The 16,464-nt window shown below is 36.7% G+C and overlaps 1 protein-coding gene across 7 annotated transcripts in view; it reads right to left on the reverse strand.

Annotated features, from left to right (window-relative positions):
* The window catches only part of MTUS1 (microtubule associated scaffold protein 1), a 115,783-nt gene that overhangs the window by 63,666 nt on the left and 35,653 nt on the right, over window positions 1–16,464 (reverse strand). For all 7 annotated transcript variants that reach the window (XM_021536582.4, XM_077782850.2, XM_021536329.4 and 4 more), the window contains 2 exons: window positions 14,715–14,910; window positions 2,928–3,107 (listed from right to left, as the gene is read on the reverse strand). In XM_021536582.4, coding sequence (XP_021392257.2) covers window positions 2,928–3,107; window positions 14,715–14,910 — 376 coding nt within the window. The remainder of the gene's footprint in view (window positions 1–2,927; window positions 3,108–14,714; window positions 14,911–16,464) is intronic.

Genomic DNA, 16,464 nt, shown 5'->3' on the forward strand with positions numbered 1-16,464 from the left:
AGCACAAGGCACGAAGCAGTCCTTAACTTTTTTTTGCAAATCACTAAATTAAGGATGTTTGCTCAGAGTTCACTGCAAGGAGTTAACAATTGCTTACAAACTAGTGTGCTACTTCCTCTTCTAAATCAGCAGCACACCATGGAAGTAGTGCTTTGGGTGTGTGAGCAGCCTTCTGGTGTAGGAGTAGTTAGGGAACTGTTCTGCCCTATTAAAAATTCTGGAGTCAGCTAACTAGGCTGTGTGGAAGTATCAAAAAATACCCAAAATGACCCCACAAAAACCTCCCAGGTTTACAGTGTTTGATCACTTTTGGATTCAAATTCAGAGCAGCTACTGCAATCCTGAATAAAGACAGACAGGTATGAAATTATTTCAGCCCAGTAAAGATCTGAAAACTCAACTCATTAGAAGAATTTTAATGAAGTACTGGCTGTACAAAAATGCAGATGCAGGTCAACTGCAAGGATCAGCTTTTTAACTTTTGAAGCAGTATTTACTATATATGTAATTACTCTAATGCAATTAAAATCTGGAATATTTTTTTTTAACCTCAGAGTTAATATGTATGTTCAAAGGACAGCATTTTTAGCTCAACACTAAAACTGAGATTACTATTTTAAAAAAAAATCTGGCTTTCAAAGCTCAAACTGACTGCATACAAAATATGCTTTTAGTAACAACAGTATTTCTGACCTCATGATTTTCAAGCTTCTCAAATAAGAATTCATTTTAGAGAAAAGAATCACAACGTTCAAGAGCTCATTAGACAAAACAAACAAAAAACAACACCACACCAAGCCCTAATGCTGCCACATGGAGTTACCAATCCAAGGACGTCCCATAACAAAGGGCTGAACTGACAAAGCAGCAGAAATGCTCCCCTGTAATTTTTTTTTCTCTGCTAAAAGAAGACAAACTCCAAACAAGCCAAGTGCCTTTTTAATTTAATATTGTTGACAGGATCACAGTAGTTTGTCATACATTTCATGACACACACAACATAAGCCTCCCATTCTGAGCTTTGTGTGTCCCACCAATCTAATAAAAACACTTTAGCTTCACAATTTTTTCTGAAATTATTACATAGTAGACTAAATGCAAGAATGAAAAACAAGAACAGCACTGTACTTAGCATTAGAATACAAAGAAAATTCCTTAGTTCTTTCCAAGTTGATTCAGTCAAAAATTTCATTAACATATGAATTACACATAATCTTAGTCATTATACTCACAAATCCTTACTATTAGATATAAATAATTCTCATCAAGTGTAAAATAATCCCTAAAGAAAAATAATATCACAGAAAATCAGCAGATCAAAACATTGCATATATTTACCAACTTCCACAAAACAAAATACATGCTTTAGAATAGAAATAAAAGGAATACCACCTACTTCTCTTCCCAGTAAACGTGGCTAACAAAGGAACAATACAAAAGCTGTAGGAACCCACTAGCAGCAATGTCAGTAAGGTAATATCATAGTGGCTTCCTGAGTCAGTCGGTGGTGTTAGTGTAGAATTGAAGAAAATAACAGGAGAAAAATTAGTTTCTGTGCAACTGCGTAGTCCTCCTGGTATAGTCATTTAAAAAATATCTAAGCAAGCTTAAAGTCTACGAGACTGCAGCCATGTTCGACCTCTCATATTGCTCTTGCTTGGTCTTCGTGAATCGGAGTGGAAAAAATTGTAAGCTTGAAGGCAGTGGACAAAACAGATTACAGCAGCTAGCAAATCAGGCTAAATAAGGAGTCATCTGTTTGAATACTTAATCTGAATACACTCCTTTGTAATGAAGCAATGACCCCTTCCTTTGTTACATGAGGGAGCAAAGCAAAGAGAAGACAAAGCTGCTTAGCAACTCCAGATACAGTTCTAAACCTGAACAGCAAAAGTCAACATGGCTGTCACAGTATCAGAACCGATCTCATTACACAGCAAGATGCACATGCATATTTTATTACACATACTCTTATTCATTTGAGGACTATGTTAGCTTCTAGTTTAATGAAGGCAGTACGAGGCGGGGGGAGAAGAATATGAGGAAATGTAGTTATGTGTGTATGCATATGCGCATATATAAACCACAGACGTATGTTAAATCATAGCTCTCTTTTTCAGTCCATTGAAGACAGATTTAAGTGACATATGGCATAAATAAAAGGTCTTTGCCCAGTCTTCAAGATATAACAGGTGATAAAATAGTAGCAGAATATTTGAATGTAGTTAAAGTATGCATAGCTGGGGATACTAATATGTCTGACAGTCAGCTGTATGTTACTTGCTTTATACTTTTCCCCCTCAGAACTCCTAAGAACTGCTGTAGAACTTCAAAACAAAGTAAATCCTGGTATTATTCTCACTAACTTTAATCAAGATTGATTTGGTTAGATCATACACCAATGTTTACGGCTACCTTAGATATTACAGAAGTCTACCCATACCAAAATTTATCTTCTAAAACAAGTTTCACTTATGTGCCTGTAATTTGATCTACATATTTTGTCCTAAGACTCTGAAAGTAGATATAGACTGATTTAAAAAAAACATTTAGCATCAAAAAACCTGTAACACACTGTTCCAAATATTATGACAAGTAAACCATTCTGTCCAGACATATTACACTACATGTAAACATTAGGAAACTCTTGCTTCAAAAAGACATGCTGATTATGTAGTGTTTCAGGATAGAAGAGAAGTTGTACCAAAATCTCTACTCATCAACCCAAAATCCAAGGCTCAAAGCTCTTCCAGATAGTATGTCTCAAAAAAGTTCCAAGTAAAAGAGGCAAAAAGATTAAGACCTAGAATTAACAAGCAGTAAAATCAGAATTAACACAGGTACACCCTACCAAGAGGATTTTTACTGGCAAGCAATTGATGCTGGCTATCAAACAGTTAAAACCCATAACCCTCACATATACTTACAATTAGTGCTGAAAAGACTTTGTTCACTCTGAGCGCTGCTCACTGATGAGAGGCTAGGTGTTCTCTCAAGCACTGATCTTTTGACAGGCACTTTGGATTTGGCAAGGGATTTACCAAAGCTAGTCAAGGCTGAAGAATTTGTCACTGAGGCACGCCTCTCTCCTGGCAAAGATCCTACACCTGTCAATCAGGGGGGAAAGAGGAGGAAGAAATAAGAACAAAAGAAGTAGGAAAGAAAGTTAAATGATTGTTTCTTTTACATGTATGTCTACAAATAAAAATATTTACACAGTAAAAAGACATAAAATGGCTTAATCTACTTACTACTGACATGGTAAAAAGTGCTGTAAATGCAGAAAAACAGTTCCAAGGACTTAAAGTCTTAGAAACAAGTCTAGAGCTCAACAGATTTGCCTTCAGTGCAGACATCTGCACTATTAAAAAAAGTCTTTATTCGCATTTTCCTACCTCACATTATGATTTGCTGTACTGGCAATCCCACAAAAATATAACCTCCATTTCAAACACAATCTAAGAAAGGATTCTTTTGCTTGAACAGATCCACAACCCCACTCCCCTCTGACAGAACACGCTAAAAGATAATATCCTTTCAAGGAATAAGACAGCATGAGAGTATCAAATTGCTTTGTACTCATATAATAAATATCCTGAAAACTGAGTAGTTCTACATAACTTGTTTAACAGCACTTCCAATACCAAGTTCTTAATGGCCATCTGGTGCAGAAACATTTTTGTATATTAAGTCCAGTTTTCATTTGAGCTTTGAATACAAACACCCAACAGCTAAGTTAATCAAACAGGAAAAGCACCTATACAAGAGGTAAGTGTAGGAGGAGCTCACTCTTGAACCACTAACAAAGAAAATACACTTTCCACAAGAAAATCTGAGTTTAGACAAATTAAGCTTCTAGTTAATTTCCTGAAAAGTGTGCAACCAGATTAAATTTTCAATAGCAGAGAGAAGTTATACACATACAGACTTCTCTTGCCAGCTCTGAGTTTAATCCTGCCGGCCCCAGTATCAAGATCTTAGTATCAGCTTTTTGAATATGGATAAGACATTTTCATTTTTGTACAAAAACAGAGAAGACACACTTACATTTTTTAGAAAATATTTTGTTACTTATTATAAGAAAAACTATCTAAAATATGTTGATTTCTTATGTCACTGTCATTTTCAAGGCTGACAGTTTGTATTAAGCAACTACAGTGTCTCAGACTTGACATAGAACAATCAAATTTCTATTTAAAGGGAATACCCTTCCCTTTATTCTTGTCACTATAAACAACATTTCAACTTTGCTTAAACTAGAAAACTGCTGATATATGACAAAATTAGCTAGTAATTTCACCTTAAGCAATACTAGTTTTACTACAGGATTTCTACTCCTAAATACTAACAACCAAGAAACCAATTTGCACCAAATGCAGGAAATCATGACATTAAGGGGATTGCATTAAATTTTAGACAAGAAAAACATGCCCAATGTCTTCCTTTCAACAGTAGGTGGTGTGACAGGATTAGGCAACTTGTCTCAAAAATGTCCTATATCTAGTAGACAAAACCAGGAACAGGATTGGTAAATGAAGGCATGTCCATGCTACTTCCCTCAGTTCAGATCAATTCAGACACAAAAGAGAAGCCTCACAATATATACTGAACCTGCATTAATATATAACATACTACTGGTCACAGAATATAACACACAAGCTTCAATGAGCAATTAAGCAAGCTTTGTATCAGATGTCTCTTCACAGGTGCACTTTCACTAACTGTCATTACTATGCAGAACTCTGATTCTGTACATAGCTTTACTGTAGCCTGGTATTAAACCTCTGAGACAAAATTATCAGCCATATTTTAGAATTTTTTGAAAGTTACTGGAAGGGACAATTGAATATATGGAACATGCTAAAGAGCATAGAAGCTTTGTTGTGCTGAGAACACCGCAAACCACAAATTCACCCTTTTTAAAAACACCTCTGAAACAGCACTGCAGACAATGTAACAGAAATAAATTTATGCGTTTGACCAAAAAAAGTTTCTGTCCCATTTGCATGTCGCAGAACAAACCTGACAGCTTTATAAAACTTTCCACAATGTTTTCCGAATTTTTCATTCATGGGTCAACATACCAGGAAAATAACTAATCCAAAACAGTCAGAATTCCTTTTGTAAATAGCCTCTCAATAAAACAAGGTACAAACCCAAACAACTGCCCCCAAAAACAAACAGAAAAAAGTGTCACTGTACAAACACCGTGTGTTAAGTTTGTATGACTTAGTGAGTTAAAGTTCTACATTACTAAAGGGAGCTAGAGGAACAAATGCATTTTATCAGCTCGATTTGATTACTTAAAGGTGAAGGTAACATGTTTGATTGCTATTGTGCCGGACTCGTTCATCCAGTCCAACACATACAGGAACAAAATCCTGTTTTCTTCACAGTGATTTTCACTCAAGAGGGTCAAAGTAAGCATGTGAAAATCTCAGTCCTGTCTAATACAGCATGTTCTCTATACATGATCTGCAGCAAGCCCAACTTCTCTGCAGAGGCTGGAGTTCAGCAAGCCCAACTTCTCTGCAGAGATTTTAATTCAGTGCTCTGAATTCAAACCCATCCATTGAGCATAACAATCTCTAGGATGTCCAGTTTCAAAAGCATGTCAAATCTTTTCTAAGCAGATGACCTTTTCTCTTACTTTTTCTGCTGCTTGGTACTTTCCTATAATGCTTCTATTAAAGTAGTTACTCAAGCACTCGAATTTTTCAAAAGCCCAGCTCAAGAGAGAATTTAAGTCATGACACAAGATGATTAAGCACCTACTCTAGGTATTACTTCAACTAATGGTTTTAAAGGTTTTGTCGTAAGTACCATTCCCTAAGAATTAAATACAAAGGTTTTGAAGACAGAATCAGGAAGATATGGAATACAAACAAAATATTGGAAATAAGCATAAAAGCAGGATATTTAGTCAACCATTATTATAAACAAAACAAGCAGTAGCATCAAAGTAACTGACTTTCATCAGTTATTTAATCTAGTCACTGAAGTGGGATACCAGAAATACTACATTCCTCTACAGTGAACGAATGAGTTGGCAATTCTTTAGAAAAAAGTCTCCATGCACCAACCATGTTATTTGGACTACGTTAAAGTCTCTCTTGTATCAGAATGGAAATAATCAAAGAACAAAGCTCATTCTTCAAGAAGCTCTGAAGCCAGCTTTCATATCCTTACTCAAATAATCATCCTTTCATATCAATCCATTATAGGTGGTTATTGTCAAGAAAAAGTTAAGGCTTCCTTTAAACAGCACTGGAGCCTAAAAAACCACACACTGACAGAATGTTGACATGAGGCAGACTGTAAAGCCAAATATGTATTCACAAATTCTGAAATTTCATGTCTACCATTTCAACACATATCAACACATTTTACATATAAGGCTGAACACTGAGCAACTGACATTCACTGAACTACATGGCACCTGGAAATGGGTGGTTGGAAGCCTTTTCCAAACACAAATTTGGGGCACACTAAGTGCAAAAGGAGTTTTTTGAAGGATACTGTTTCTTGTTACTACTTTTGCTTAAACCTAAAGCTAACACTAATAATTGCTTTGGCCCTTCAAGGCCTAATCTCTTGAAAATGTTGGATTTGGGATTTTTGCTTAATGCATTTCTGTTTTTCCCTGCGAGTTTAAAAATCCGAAGGGTTCTGTTTTAAAAATGTTAAACTTCTTAGCTAGTGAAAAAGCCCTGTCTAAGCCTACAGTACAAGGTCTTGATAAAGCACAGGGAGTAAACCTCCAAGAAAACATGCTATTTTTTGGCATCTATTGAAAAGTGCAAGTAAATAATGGAAAAACAAACTGGACTTTGGTATTGTTTCCAGAAGACTGATCTTGACATAAATGTAAAAGTGCTTATGGTTGCCATTTTAAACAGTGCAAAGCAGTAGCCATACTAACAGTTTTCTGATGGCTGCAAGCTCCCCAGTTTGCCTGATTAGCCACTCAGCATTATTAACTATACCATCTATTATGCTATACATGTATCAGTGTTCCTTCAAGGAAGGAAGACTGGTTACAGTATGTTTAGTAATTCTAAGATAATGTTTTTCTAATTATATCTCTCTTTTCAAGTCTCAAATTACTACCAAAATTACCAAAAAGGCAGGACACAGTTACATTATGTTGTTATGAATGCTCAAATGTTCAACATAAACATGGACGAAACCAGGGAATTTCAAGTTATTTCTGAGTCTTGAAATATTTATAAGAGAGAAATTGTTTAGCAGGTAACAACTGGTCAGAGAACAGTTTATATACTAAGTCAAGATTCAATTCCCATTGACAAAGACTTTTACATGAAGCTTCCCATTCCCCTACAATCATCAGACAGGTAGCAAGGAACCAGCAGAAAGCTAGTGTCAAAAATCTAACTAGGATAGCCATCCAGGTAGTGTTCACATGTTATTCCTGCCTCAGCTAAACATTCTTGGACTAAAACCAGAGAATGGATCATCACTGCTACAGAGCATTTCATAATCAGTTACCAACAACCAAAACAACTATTTTTCTTCCTTCAAATGATCCTGCCATCAGAAGAGTGATTGGGGTGTTTTCAGTTAGAGGAAGAGAGAGGAAAAGTAGTGTCTCATGTATGCCTACTGTTCAATTTCACTTTGGGTCCTCCCTGGGGTCCAGTTTTGAAATGTGGCAGATTTTCTCCCAGTTAAACCCTTCCACCATCAGAGACTTCTCCCTTCCTCATCTTCCTTTCAACCCCTTGCATTATGACCTCTCCAGCACCTAGAAACAGCCCTTCTCTACCCTGGCCTCAAGTTTGAGCTCACACCTGCTCCCTCACCTCATCTTTTCCCATAATGATGTCTGCTGGATTTAGTCCATTTTTGGTTTCCTTTTGAAGACTGAACTAGAGCAGCCCGATGAGAGACCATGTCTGCACAGTCAAGCTGCCAACCTCCTATGAGCCCAAGCAAAGCCTGTCTCTGGATAGCAGATAGTTTTACACCAGCTTCCCAGGCACAGTAGTGGCAAAGCTTGGCCACTCTGGTTTTGCAGAGACTCTCATAGGCTGCATGCTGACTTAAACAATCCAATCCCAACCCCTAGCTTTAACACAGGTATGGTAAAGCTCAGTCTGTTTAAGAGTACTGGGCACAAGAATCAAATCAATGTACTGCAAAGTAAGCTAAGGCAAAAGAAAACCACCAACCCCATCCAATCATGCTTTTCATTATTGTCCAGCTCTCCATATCACACATCCTTCACTGAATTTTGTTTGACTTAGACTGCAGCTTTAAAACTCACGTTATCTACAAATCTTTCAAGTTTTCTGTTGCAGGACTTAATGTGTTCCTTGAATGAAAGAGGAAGCTTGCTGCAGGAAAACAAACACACATTTCTTCTGGAAGACAATTATGCGTACTTCCCTCCTCCTTTACACCTACCCTGAGAGAATTCAGAACTAAGCAGTACAGGTAAAGAACTACTTGAAGACACACCAGCATGTCCTTGCAAGTAAATGACTAGGCACCAAGAAATTCCCCTGCAGGGAAGTAGTGCACACCTCTCTCCTAAAGGAGAATATTCTTATAGACACATCCACATTTCTGACAGCACCAATATGCTGACTGTTAGAATCAGTCTCTGCAAGTACAATCATGCTTCTTGGTACAGGTACAACATACTAAAACTTCAATGGGGCTAGTCACAAAATTGCCTGTAAAAAAGTCTGGGAACATATGTAAAAAATTTATTTCCCTAACTATGCTCACTTGATGGCACCTTAAGCAAAGCTGACAGGATGAAATGACCTCTTTTGAAAGCCATATTATCTGAATTACCCATAAACTCAAAAATATTTCCAACTCCCTCTGCCTCTTTTCCCCATCCCCTCAAAACTCAGAGAATCACATCCAAATTATACAGAGATAAATAAACAGCTTGCCTTGAAATAATTCACAGCAACAGATCCCATATTACCCCTTTCACTTTTACTTGTTTCTCATGGTCAACTTGACTTTCAAAGCTAAATAGGAAGCATATTATTCCAAAATACATTTTTATGATGACCCCTATGAAAGGCTTGCAAAAACACAAGCTGAACCTATCCCACAGGAAGAGTTCCTTGTTAATGAAAAATAGCACAAGAAAATAGGTATCAAATAACAGTAAGCTTTTCTGATAGTATGTAGTCATGGCTAAAAGCAAATTGACAAAGCTACATTCAGATTACATCACTTCATGGCTCCTTTCTGGCTTCAAATTGTGAACTGACCATTTTGTAGCTGAATGATCAACACATGGGGCAGGAATTTAATGGTCAGTACTCAGCACAAGTAAATATATTGCTCCAGGCAGCTTCCAGCAAACCATTCCTGTTGAGGATGTCCCAGAAGTAAGGGCGAAGTAGGCTGGAAACATTACCAGGCAAGTCCAACTCACGTGACTGGAGAAACAGTAAACAGCAAGGCTCTCACGCCTTCACAATTAACACTGTTTTCTGTACTCTCACAAACTCATCAACTGTACAAAAGTCCTTTTGGATACACTGAATAAGTTCTCCCCAAATTTAGGGAACTGGTCACGAGATACAGAATCACTATGCTGAAGAGATGTCTGGATTAGGATGGCCAAAGAAGGAGTATGACACAAGCTTTGTGTCATACTATGGACAAAAATGATCTTATGTTCTGCAGAGACCCATGTATTAGTTTCCTCCTTCCTATACCTCTGAAGGGAAACATGGAATTTTTAAGTTCACTTTAAACACAGACTTTAATTAATACAGATGTATTAAAGAAAATGAGACTGAAACCCACCAATTTGGACTAAGAAGGACAAATAATCAGCTTAAATCACAGATAAACTAGTGTACAAAGAACCCGCTTTTACGATCCATAAAAGAAGCTGGCTGCTCTGTAAAAGAAAAGTGTAAAAACACAGACTGAAACTAAATTTTAAGCCTTATTTGCAGACCCTGGTGCATTCCAGACTTGTTTATGAGAAAATATATTAACTTTACAAGTGACTGTCTATTCTAGGATTTCAAGTAAAGTCCCAACTGTTTCAATGCAGAGAACCTGGGAGATATGTTTGTCTTTTTAAACATTTTGTTTCCTCTTGGCAGTATGTCAATCCAGCTTTAAAGAGTCACATGGTAGATAACAGGAATGATACAAGCTGAAAAATTATTTTCAGTAACTATATTTGGGTTACCTAGTTCAGTGTCAGAACAAAGACTTAAGGACTGTGGGAATGCTTAGTGGAACTAATTTGTTTTGCTCCTGCTTCACTAGTATTGTGAAAGGCTGTACCACAAGTCCTGAATTACCAAGTTTATATCTGTCTCCAGCTGTATGAGAACTGACTGAAATAATTTTCCACCTGAGAAGTCCTTGTTTGTGCAAAAAACAGCAATAACACTCAATAACAAACTGAGTCTTAATCTGTCACTGTTCTGTTTAACTATGGAAGCTTCTCTCAATCACTCATTTAACGTATGATCAAGCCAAAATTCAGCTGCAGGTATTTTTATGAACTAAAAAGAAAATCAGTATTTCAAAGTATCACTAAACCTGCACACACATATTTTCTGTACCATCTGGGGTATTAATTTTTCTATGTTTCTGGTAGTTGCAGAACACAGGAAAACTCCTGCAGTATGATCAACTTGTCATAAGTGAAAGGTCTCATTTGTTCAAAAATATCTTTAAGGAAACACAGAATTTATATTTTAAAGCTTCTCTGTATCCAAGCTTTCATTGGTCTTGTTAAAATGATGAAAATACCCCCAAGAGAAAAAGGAAGTAACCACTGGATTAGATTCATGGAAATCAGAAGTAAAGCACAGGGTCACTATACTGCTGAAGGAATACCAGTGACTTAAATCAGAGACAAAAGGGTACGTGAAATGTCAAAAAATACTCCAGCAGATAGCAAGAGACATTTTTGTTACACATATGATTTACATGGTTTCCATTTATTTCTGCAAATCTTTTAACAGTAAGCAGAGGAATAGTATTGCTGATACTTTCAGATTGCCAAAGAGTTTCAATTACATAGAAAGCTTGATAGGGCTCTCATCTTGACAGAGCTAAGACATCAACAAGAATGTAAAGTTTCTTACCATGAGAAATAATTTAAAGTAATGGTGTAATTTTAAGGCAGAAGTGGAGATGAAGTTATAGTGTATCAGAAGTCTTACTTGCAGGTAAAACTCCTCTCCTTTACATAGTTTCAGGTAGGTTGTGGTCAGAAAAAGAAGGTAAAAAAGGCATTGGTGGGCATATACATTTTTAGATTTTCTGTAAATAATTTAGCTTCCTATTTGATACTGTTAAAATAATTTCCTGTGGCTCAAACTGTCATAGTGCTTTTGTTCAACTGCACAGGTGATAATATACAATTGCTGGGGCAGGCATGATAGTAGAAAATCTTGGAGTAATGCTCAATGCAATCCCCTTCAACTCCTCCCTTCGAGCAAGGAAAAGACATGACTCTTCACAAACCATAACACCTCAACTGTTATCAGGCTATTACTCCTCCACACTGGCTATGATACATCTAGAGCAGAAGGCTCTGTGTGTTTCATGGAAACAGAAACAACAGATGCTTCGAATTTGAAACTAATTCAAAGTTCTCTACCAGGGCTCTGAAATTACATATCCCTTCCAGTAAAAACAGGTAAATCAAACATGTTATTCTGCGTCTTGAATTCTAATAAAAGTTGCCATTGACAGAAAACAAACATAGCAAAAGACACAGCCTGCCATCCAGTACTATAGAAACCTACACACACCGCCATGGAATAGTTACCTGTGGAGAATTAAGATTTTTGTCTTAGAGTGCGTGTGTCATCCCCTCTTATGAAGAAAGAGATAAATAATTACAGAAATCATTTTGAGGCATTTAACTTGAAGCAAATCTGGAAATCTGGTCACAGTTGCAGAAATGGGGCTTCATCATTTCCCAAATCACTTTGGTACACTGGATCAAGGTGGGCGTGTCTCTTAGTGAACCTATTTCAGCAAAAACTTCAAGTTCCAGCTAAGATACACCAATATGGGTGAATAATGCTCAGCAACCATTTTGAAATAAACAAACCTAGTTATTTTTAGCCTAATATGCTCTGCAAATAACCTCACAAAAATACAGTGTTTGGGATATGAGTTCTGCTCTCCTTCTGTTGTCTGTTCAGGTGAAAATCAGGAAATTTCCTGAGAAGAAATGCTTTCAACTGGCTTAGTATGTTACCACTGAGTATTTAAGTTTTACAAGTGGAAAAAAAAAATCAAAACCTCAACTTCTAACAAGTTCCAAGGATCTTTTAACTGGTGTTTCACACATGGCATTTTTTTCTTTCATTTCTCGAATAGCCACTGTATGAACACAACCGTCACAAGCCCTTGATTATTCTAGGAATAATACACACACTAGTACATTTTGGACTGATGCACCACTTCTGTCCCTCTCCATATACATGTGAGAGTTGACATAGAGTTATACTATTATTTGTCTTGTTCACAATATTTAATGCATTCAACTACACAAACTTCTCTTGTTGCCCAATGATCCAAATACTATCAGTAACTGGGTAAGAAATAGCTGCACATATGTTAGTACTTCAGGAAGAAACAAGTTCATTAGGATTCAGACATTTTTAAAATTCAACTTGACAAACGACTGAACAAGCTAGTCCAAATTCAGTAATGACCCAGTTACAGGCAGCAGGGGCTGGACTAGGCAACCTTCAGAAGTCCTTTCCTTTCTGGATTTAGCTAGGCTGTCTGTAGTCTAACAAAAACCTGACAGCAAACAACTGTACAGCTACTGAGTGATTTATCTGGGGGCTGAAGTTTAATACCAAAACGTTTAAATGACGCCACTGTAAAAAACTATTATTCCTTTCAGGAATGCTTTAGCCTAAAGAGGTAACTGGGTTTAGTTTACAAACTGCCACTTCATCACAAAAAGGTTATGTTAAAAATGTTAAAAACAGAAGGGGTAAGCAGCAGTAGATATGGTTTTACTTGAAAGGTGTGGTCACATAATACTGTGGGGGTTTAGCAGCAATTCCAAATAATTCCTCCTTTGCCCCATATCCCACCCCATAATCCTATCCTCTGATTTGCATCAGTACAAGGACACACGTTTAAAAACTCCCTTTGTAAGGGATGGGGAAGTTAACCTGATACAGTTGAAACCCTACTTTGTAGCACTAAAACATTGCATAAGCAAGCTGAAGGGTAATATGTGCTAGAAACAGTGAACTAAGAACAGAGGACTGGGGAAAAGGCAAAGGAGGAGTTAATAAATTTCTTCTATAATAAAGCTGGAGAAAATAAATTTCTTCTCATGTACAGCATTAAAGTTCCAGTCTTACCAGATCACATCATAAGTTTGAAATGTTAAAGTGCTGCTTTGTGCTTTTAGCTTAAGCAGCCTTTTTCCAGTACCAAAAATTTGGAAAATATTCTACTGACTACTGTCATTTCAACATACATCAATTGGCTAAGGAGTGACAGGTTTATTAAAAAAATAAAAATCTGAGGAGTAAATGTTTTTATTTTCAACAGCAAATGACTTCTGTTTCTTCTGAAAGTAAATCTAATTTTTTTTTCCTGATGGAAAGAAGTTAGTTCTATAACTCACCTATGTTTACATTTATTTCTAGTGACAGTATCATAAATCTTATCTGGATTAATAACCTAAAGGAAAACTCTGTATCTATATCCATCTCTCTTCTTCTAAGGCCATAATTACAGAGAGGACAGGAAAGCTCTGGGTTGGTATTAAGAGGGGTGATGAGTTCTCCAAGAAACTGGCAGCCTACAGGTTGGTACCTGGTTCACTCAGCAAGTGCCTCACATGAGCAAGCCTCAAATGGGAGAATAGCCTATATCCACTTTCTTTGAGAGACTCATTCCATAAAGGAATACATATACAGATTTTATCACACTTTACCACCTGTATATAATTAAGGGGACTTTTTTTTTACTGTTTTATAATCTTAGATTGAGTGGGTTAAAAAAGAAAAAAAAAGAACAGGTTTTACTGGGTATAGCAGGGTGTGTACTTTCCTAATTACAGTGCACTGTAGTATAGTCATTCATAGACAAGCTACCTTTGCAAGGAGTTAGATTGCCACACTTGGTTAAAAAAACCCAGCACATAACCTACCAGAGAATCTCTATAATACAGTTACAGAATCTAGTTTCTAGTCATGAGATTTGAGCAGCAGCCTACAGACTAGATGAGAGATTCATCCCTGCCCTTGCTATTAATCAGTCTGAGTTTAATTAGCAGCTCAAGCAGTAGTCTTACCTTCAATTATGTTCTCCCCTTTCTAGAAACTACAGAGCTGTACTAAAATTAGGTTGAACAAAATATGTTATGTCCTGAAATAAGGACTCATGCTATTCCCATTGGGATAGCTTGCTTATCCAAAGAACACTGTACCTGAGCACTCTATTTTTTTTCCCTCTTTCAAGTAATTTTAGTTTTAATTTCACAAAATAATATAACATAGCCAAATATAAATAATATTTAATATTGATTTTTCTAATAGCACTACACTCTGTATTAGCAATTTACAATTTAGACAGTATTGTATTTAACACAGACATATAGCTCTGTACCACCCTAGAATTTGTGTCAGAAAGTAAATTAAGTATGATAAGAAAACTTCAAGAAACTGGTTAAGTGGTAATATTCCAGTGAAAAATTCTCTTACCAGAGCTTGATGACATAAGAGCTTCTTTGTGAGAAGGTGTTTTAATAGTGCTGATAGTTTTATTTTCACATCCTCTTTTCAAGGTTGACACAGATGGCACCATTTTAACCTTGGGAGTTAATACACTTCGTGGTGTAATTTGGTCTTTCTTTGGTATGTTTTTCCCTTGTGTTGTCCCATCTTTCACAGAAGGCATCTGTTTTAAGAAAAAAACAGAAACCAAAAAGCCACACACCACCACTGTGAGAAACTAAAGATCTCCCTCTGCAGCATCTGTAATGAAATACTGACCACCCAAGTAGGAAACATGCTTAGTCTTTATCCCATTGTCCACATCTGCAGTTCAGAATCTCAAGAACAATCTCTTGAATCTTCAGCAATGCAAACCTATTAGTTTGAAGCTAATCACTAGTAATGACCAACACACTGAAAAGAGGTTACAGAGGTCATTTAACATCACAATTTCTTCCTCCCCAAACTCAAATTGAAACACTCAATTACATGACTACACTTACTCTCAAGATCTTAACCAACAAACTACACATGTTAAGACCCTGAAAAGTTAAGTTGTCCTATACTACCTGAAATGTCACAGTCCTTATAATTAATTTCCTGGTCTAGGTCTTATGTCACAACAGCTTAAAATCCTTTACATTGAGGTGCCATAGATAAAACATAAACACAGGAGTAGATTTAGGACAGGTATAAAATAACTGGTTTATATGTGTGAAACATCTATGTTTCACACAGAATTCTTGCTCCAGTTTATACAGGCTTTAGTTCACGGCCACCCCTGTCAAGCCTATAAAGAGACACTTCACAGTTCAGCTCTTCACATGCTTTTCTGTGACTCAAGCTGACTTCAGCAGTTTGGTCAGAGTACCAAACTTTCAATTTTTGAATACAATCCTCATCTTCACTTTTAGATGTTAATTTGCACTTTTCCACTTAAGAAGACCACTGATTTTTCTACTGTGCATTTTAGAGAAATTTCTCTATTGCTTCTCCAGGTACAAGCAGAACAATTAAAATCACAAAGTTTTCCTTTTTGGTAATGGAATGAATTAAAAACATTCTCTCTAATACCATAAAATACCAAAAGCAAGGACCAATAAAGAATGCAAACTCTTAAAGACTGTAGAATTAAAAAAGACCATTCTTGCTTTCATGCTTAGGTTTTCCAGTTAAATTATTAATCAAATAATAGTACTTATTATTTGCTCGTGCAATATTTCAAAAAAGTAGCTTCCCCCATATACTGAGCTTCGCTGGAGATTTTCTGGCAAATTAGTAAGGTCAAAAATTCAGATGAAAGTTTAATTAGCAGTAGTAAACAGCTGCTGCCTCCATTTCACCAATTTAATGTAAGATATTGAACCCACAAGCTGGCAACAGGAGAGATTCCAAAAAACACCAAGACTCCAACTGTGTCCCTACCACAGCTCCTGAAATCCTTGTCAACCCAACCCAAACACTCTTCCCTTCTTTCCCCTCCTCCTTTTCTTTTAACCTTCTTTCAGTGTATTTGAAAGCAGCACATTTCTCCTGACAGGCAGCTGACTCATCCCAAAATATTTCCCAACCAACCAGTGCATGCATACCTCCTGGCGAGGAAGTTTGCACCTTCCAGCTGGCTGACTGCCTAAAACCAGGTATATGCCCTCTGCATGGAAATATTTCCTGACTATTCCCAACTATTCTAATGAGTCCCAGCTCTACTTCAAACAAATAAACTCCCAAATTATACAAA

This window comes from Lonchura striata, chromosome 4 (genome assembly GCF_050655825.1).
Source record: "Lonchura striata isolate lonStrDom1 chromosome 4, ASM5065582v1, whole genome shotgun sequence".
Classification (NCBI taxonomy): Eukaryota; Metazoa; Chordata; class Aves; order Passeriformes; family Estrildidae; genus Lonchura; species Lonchura striata.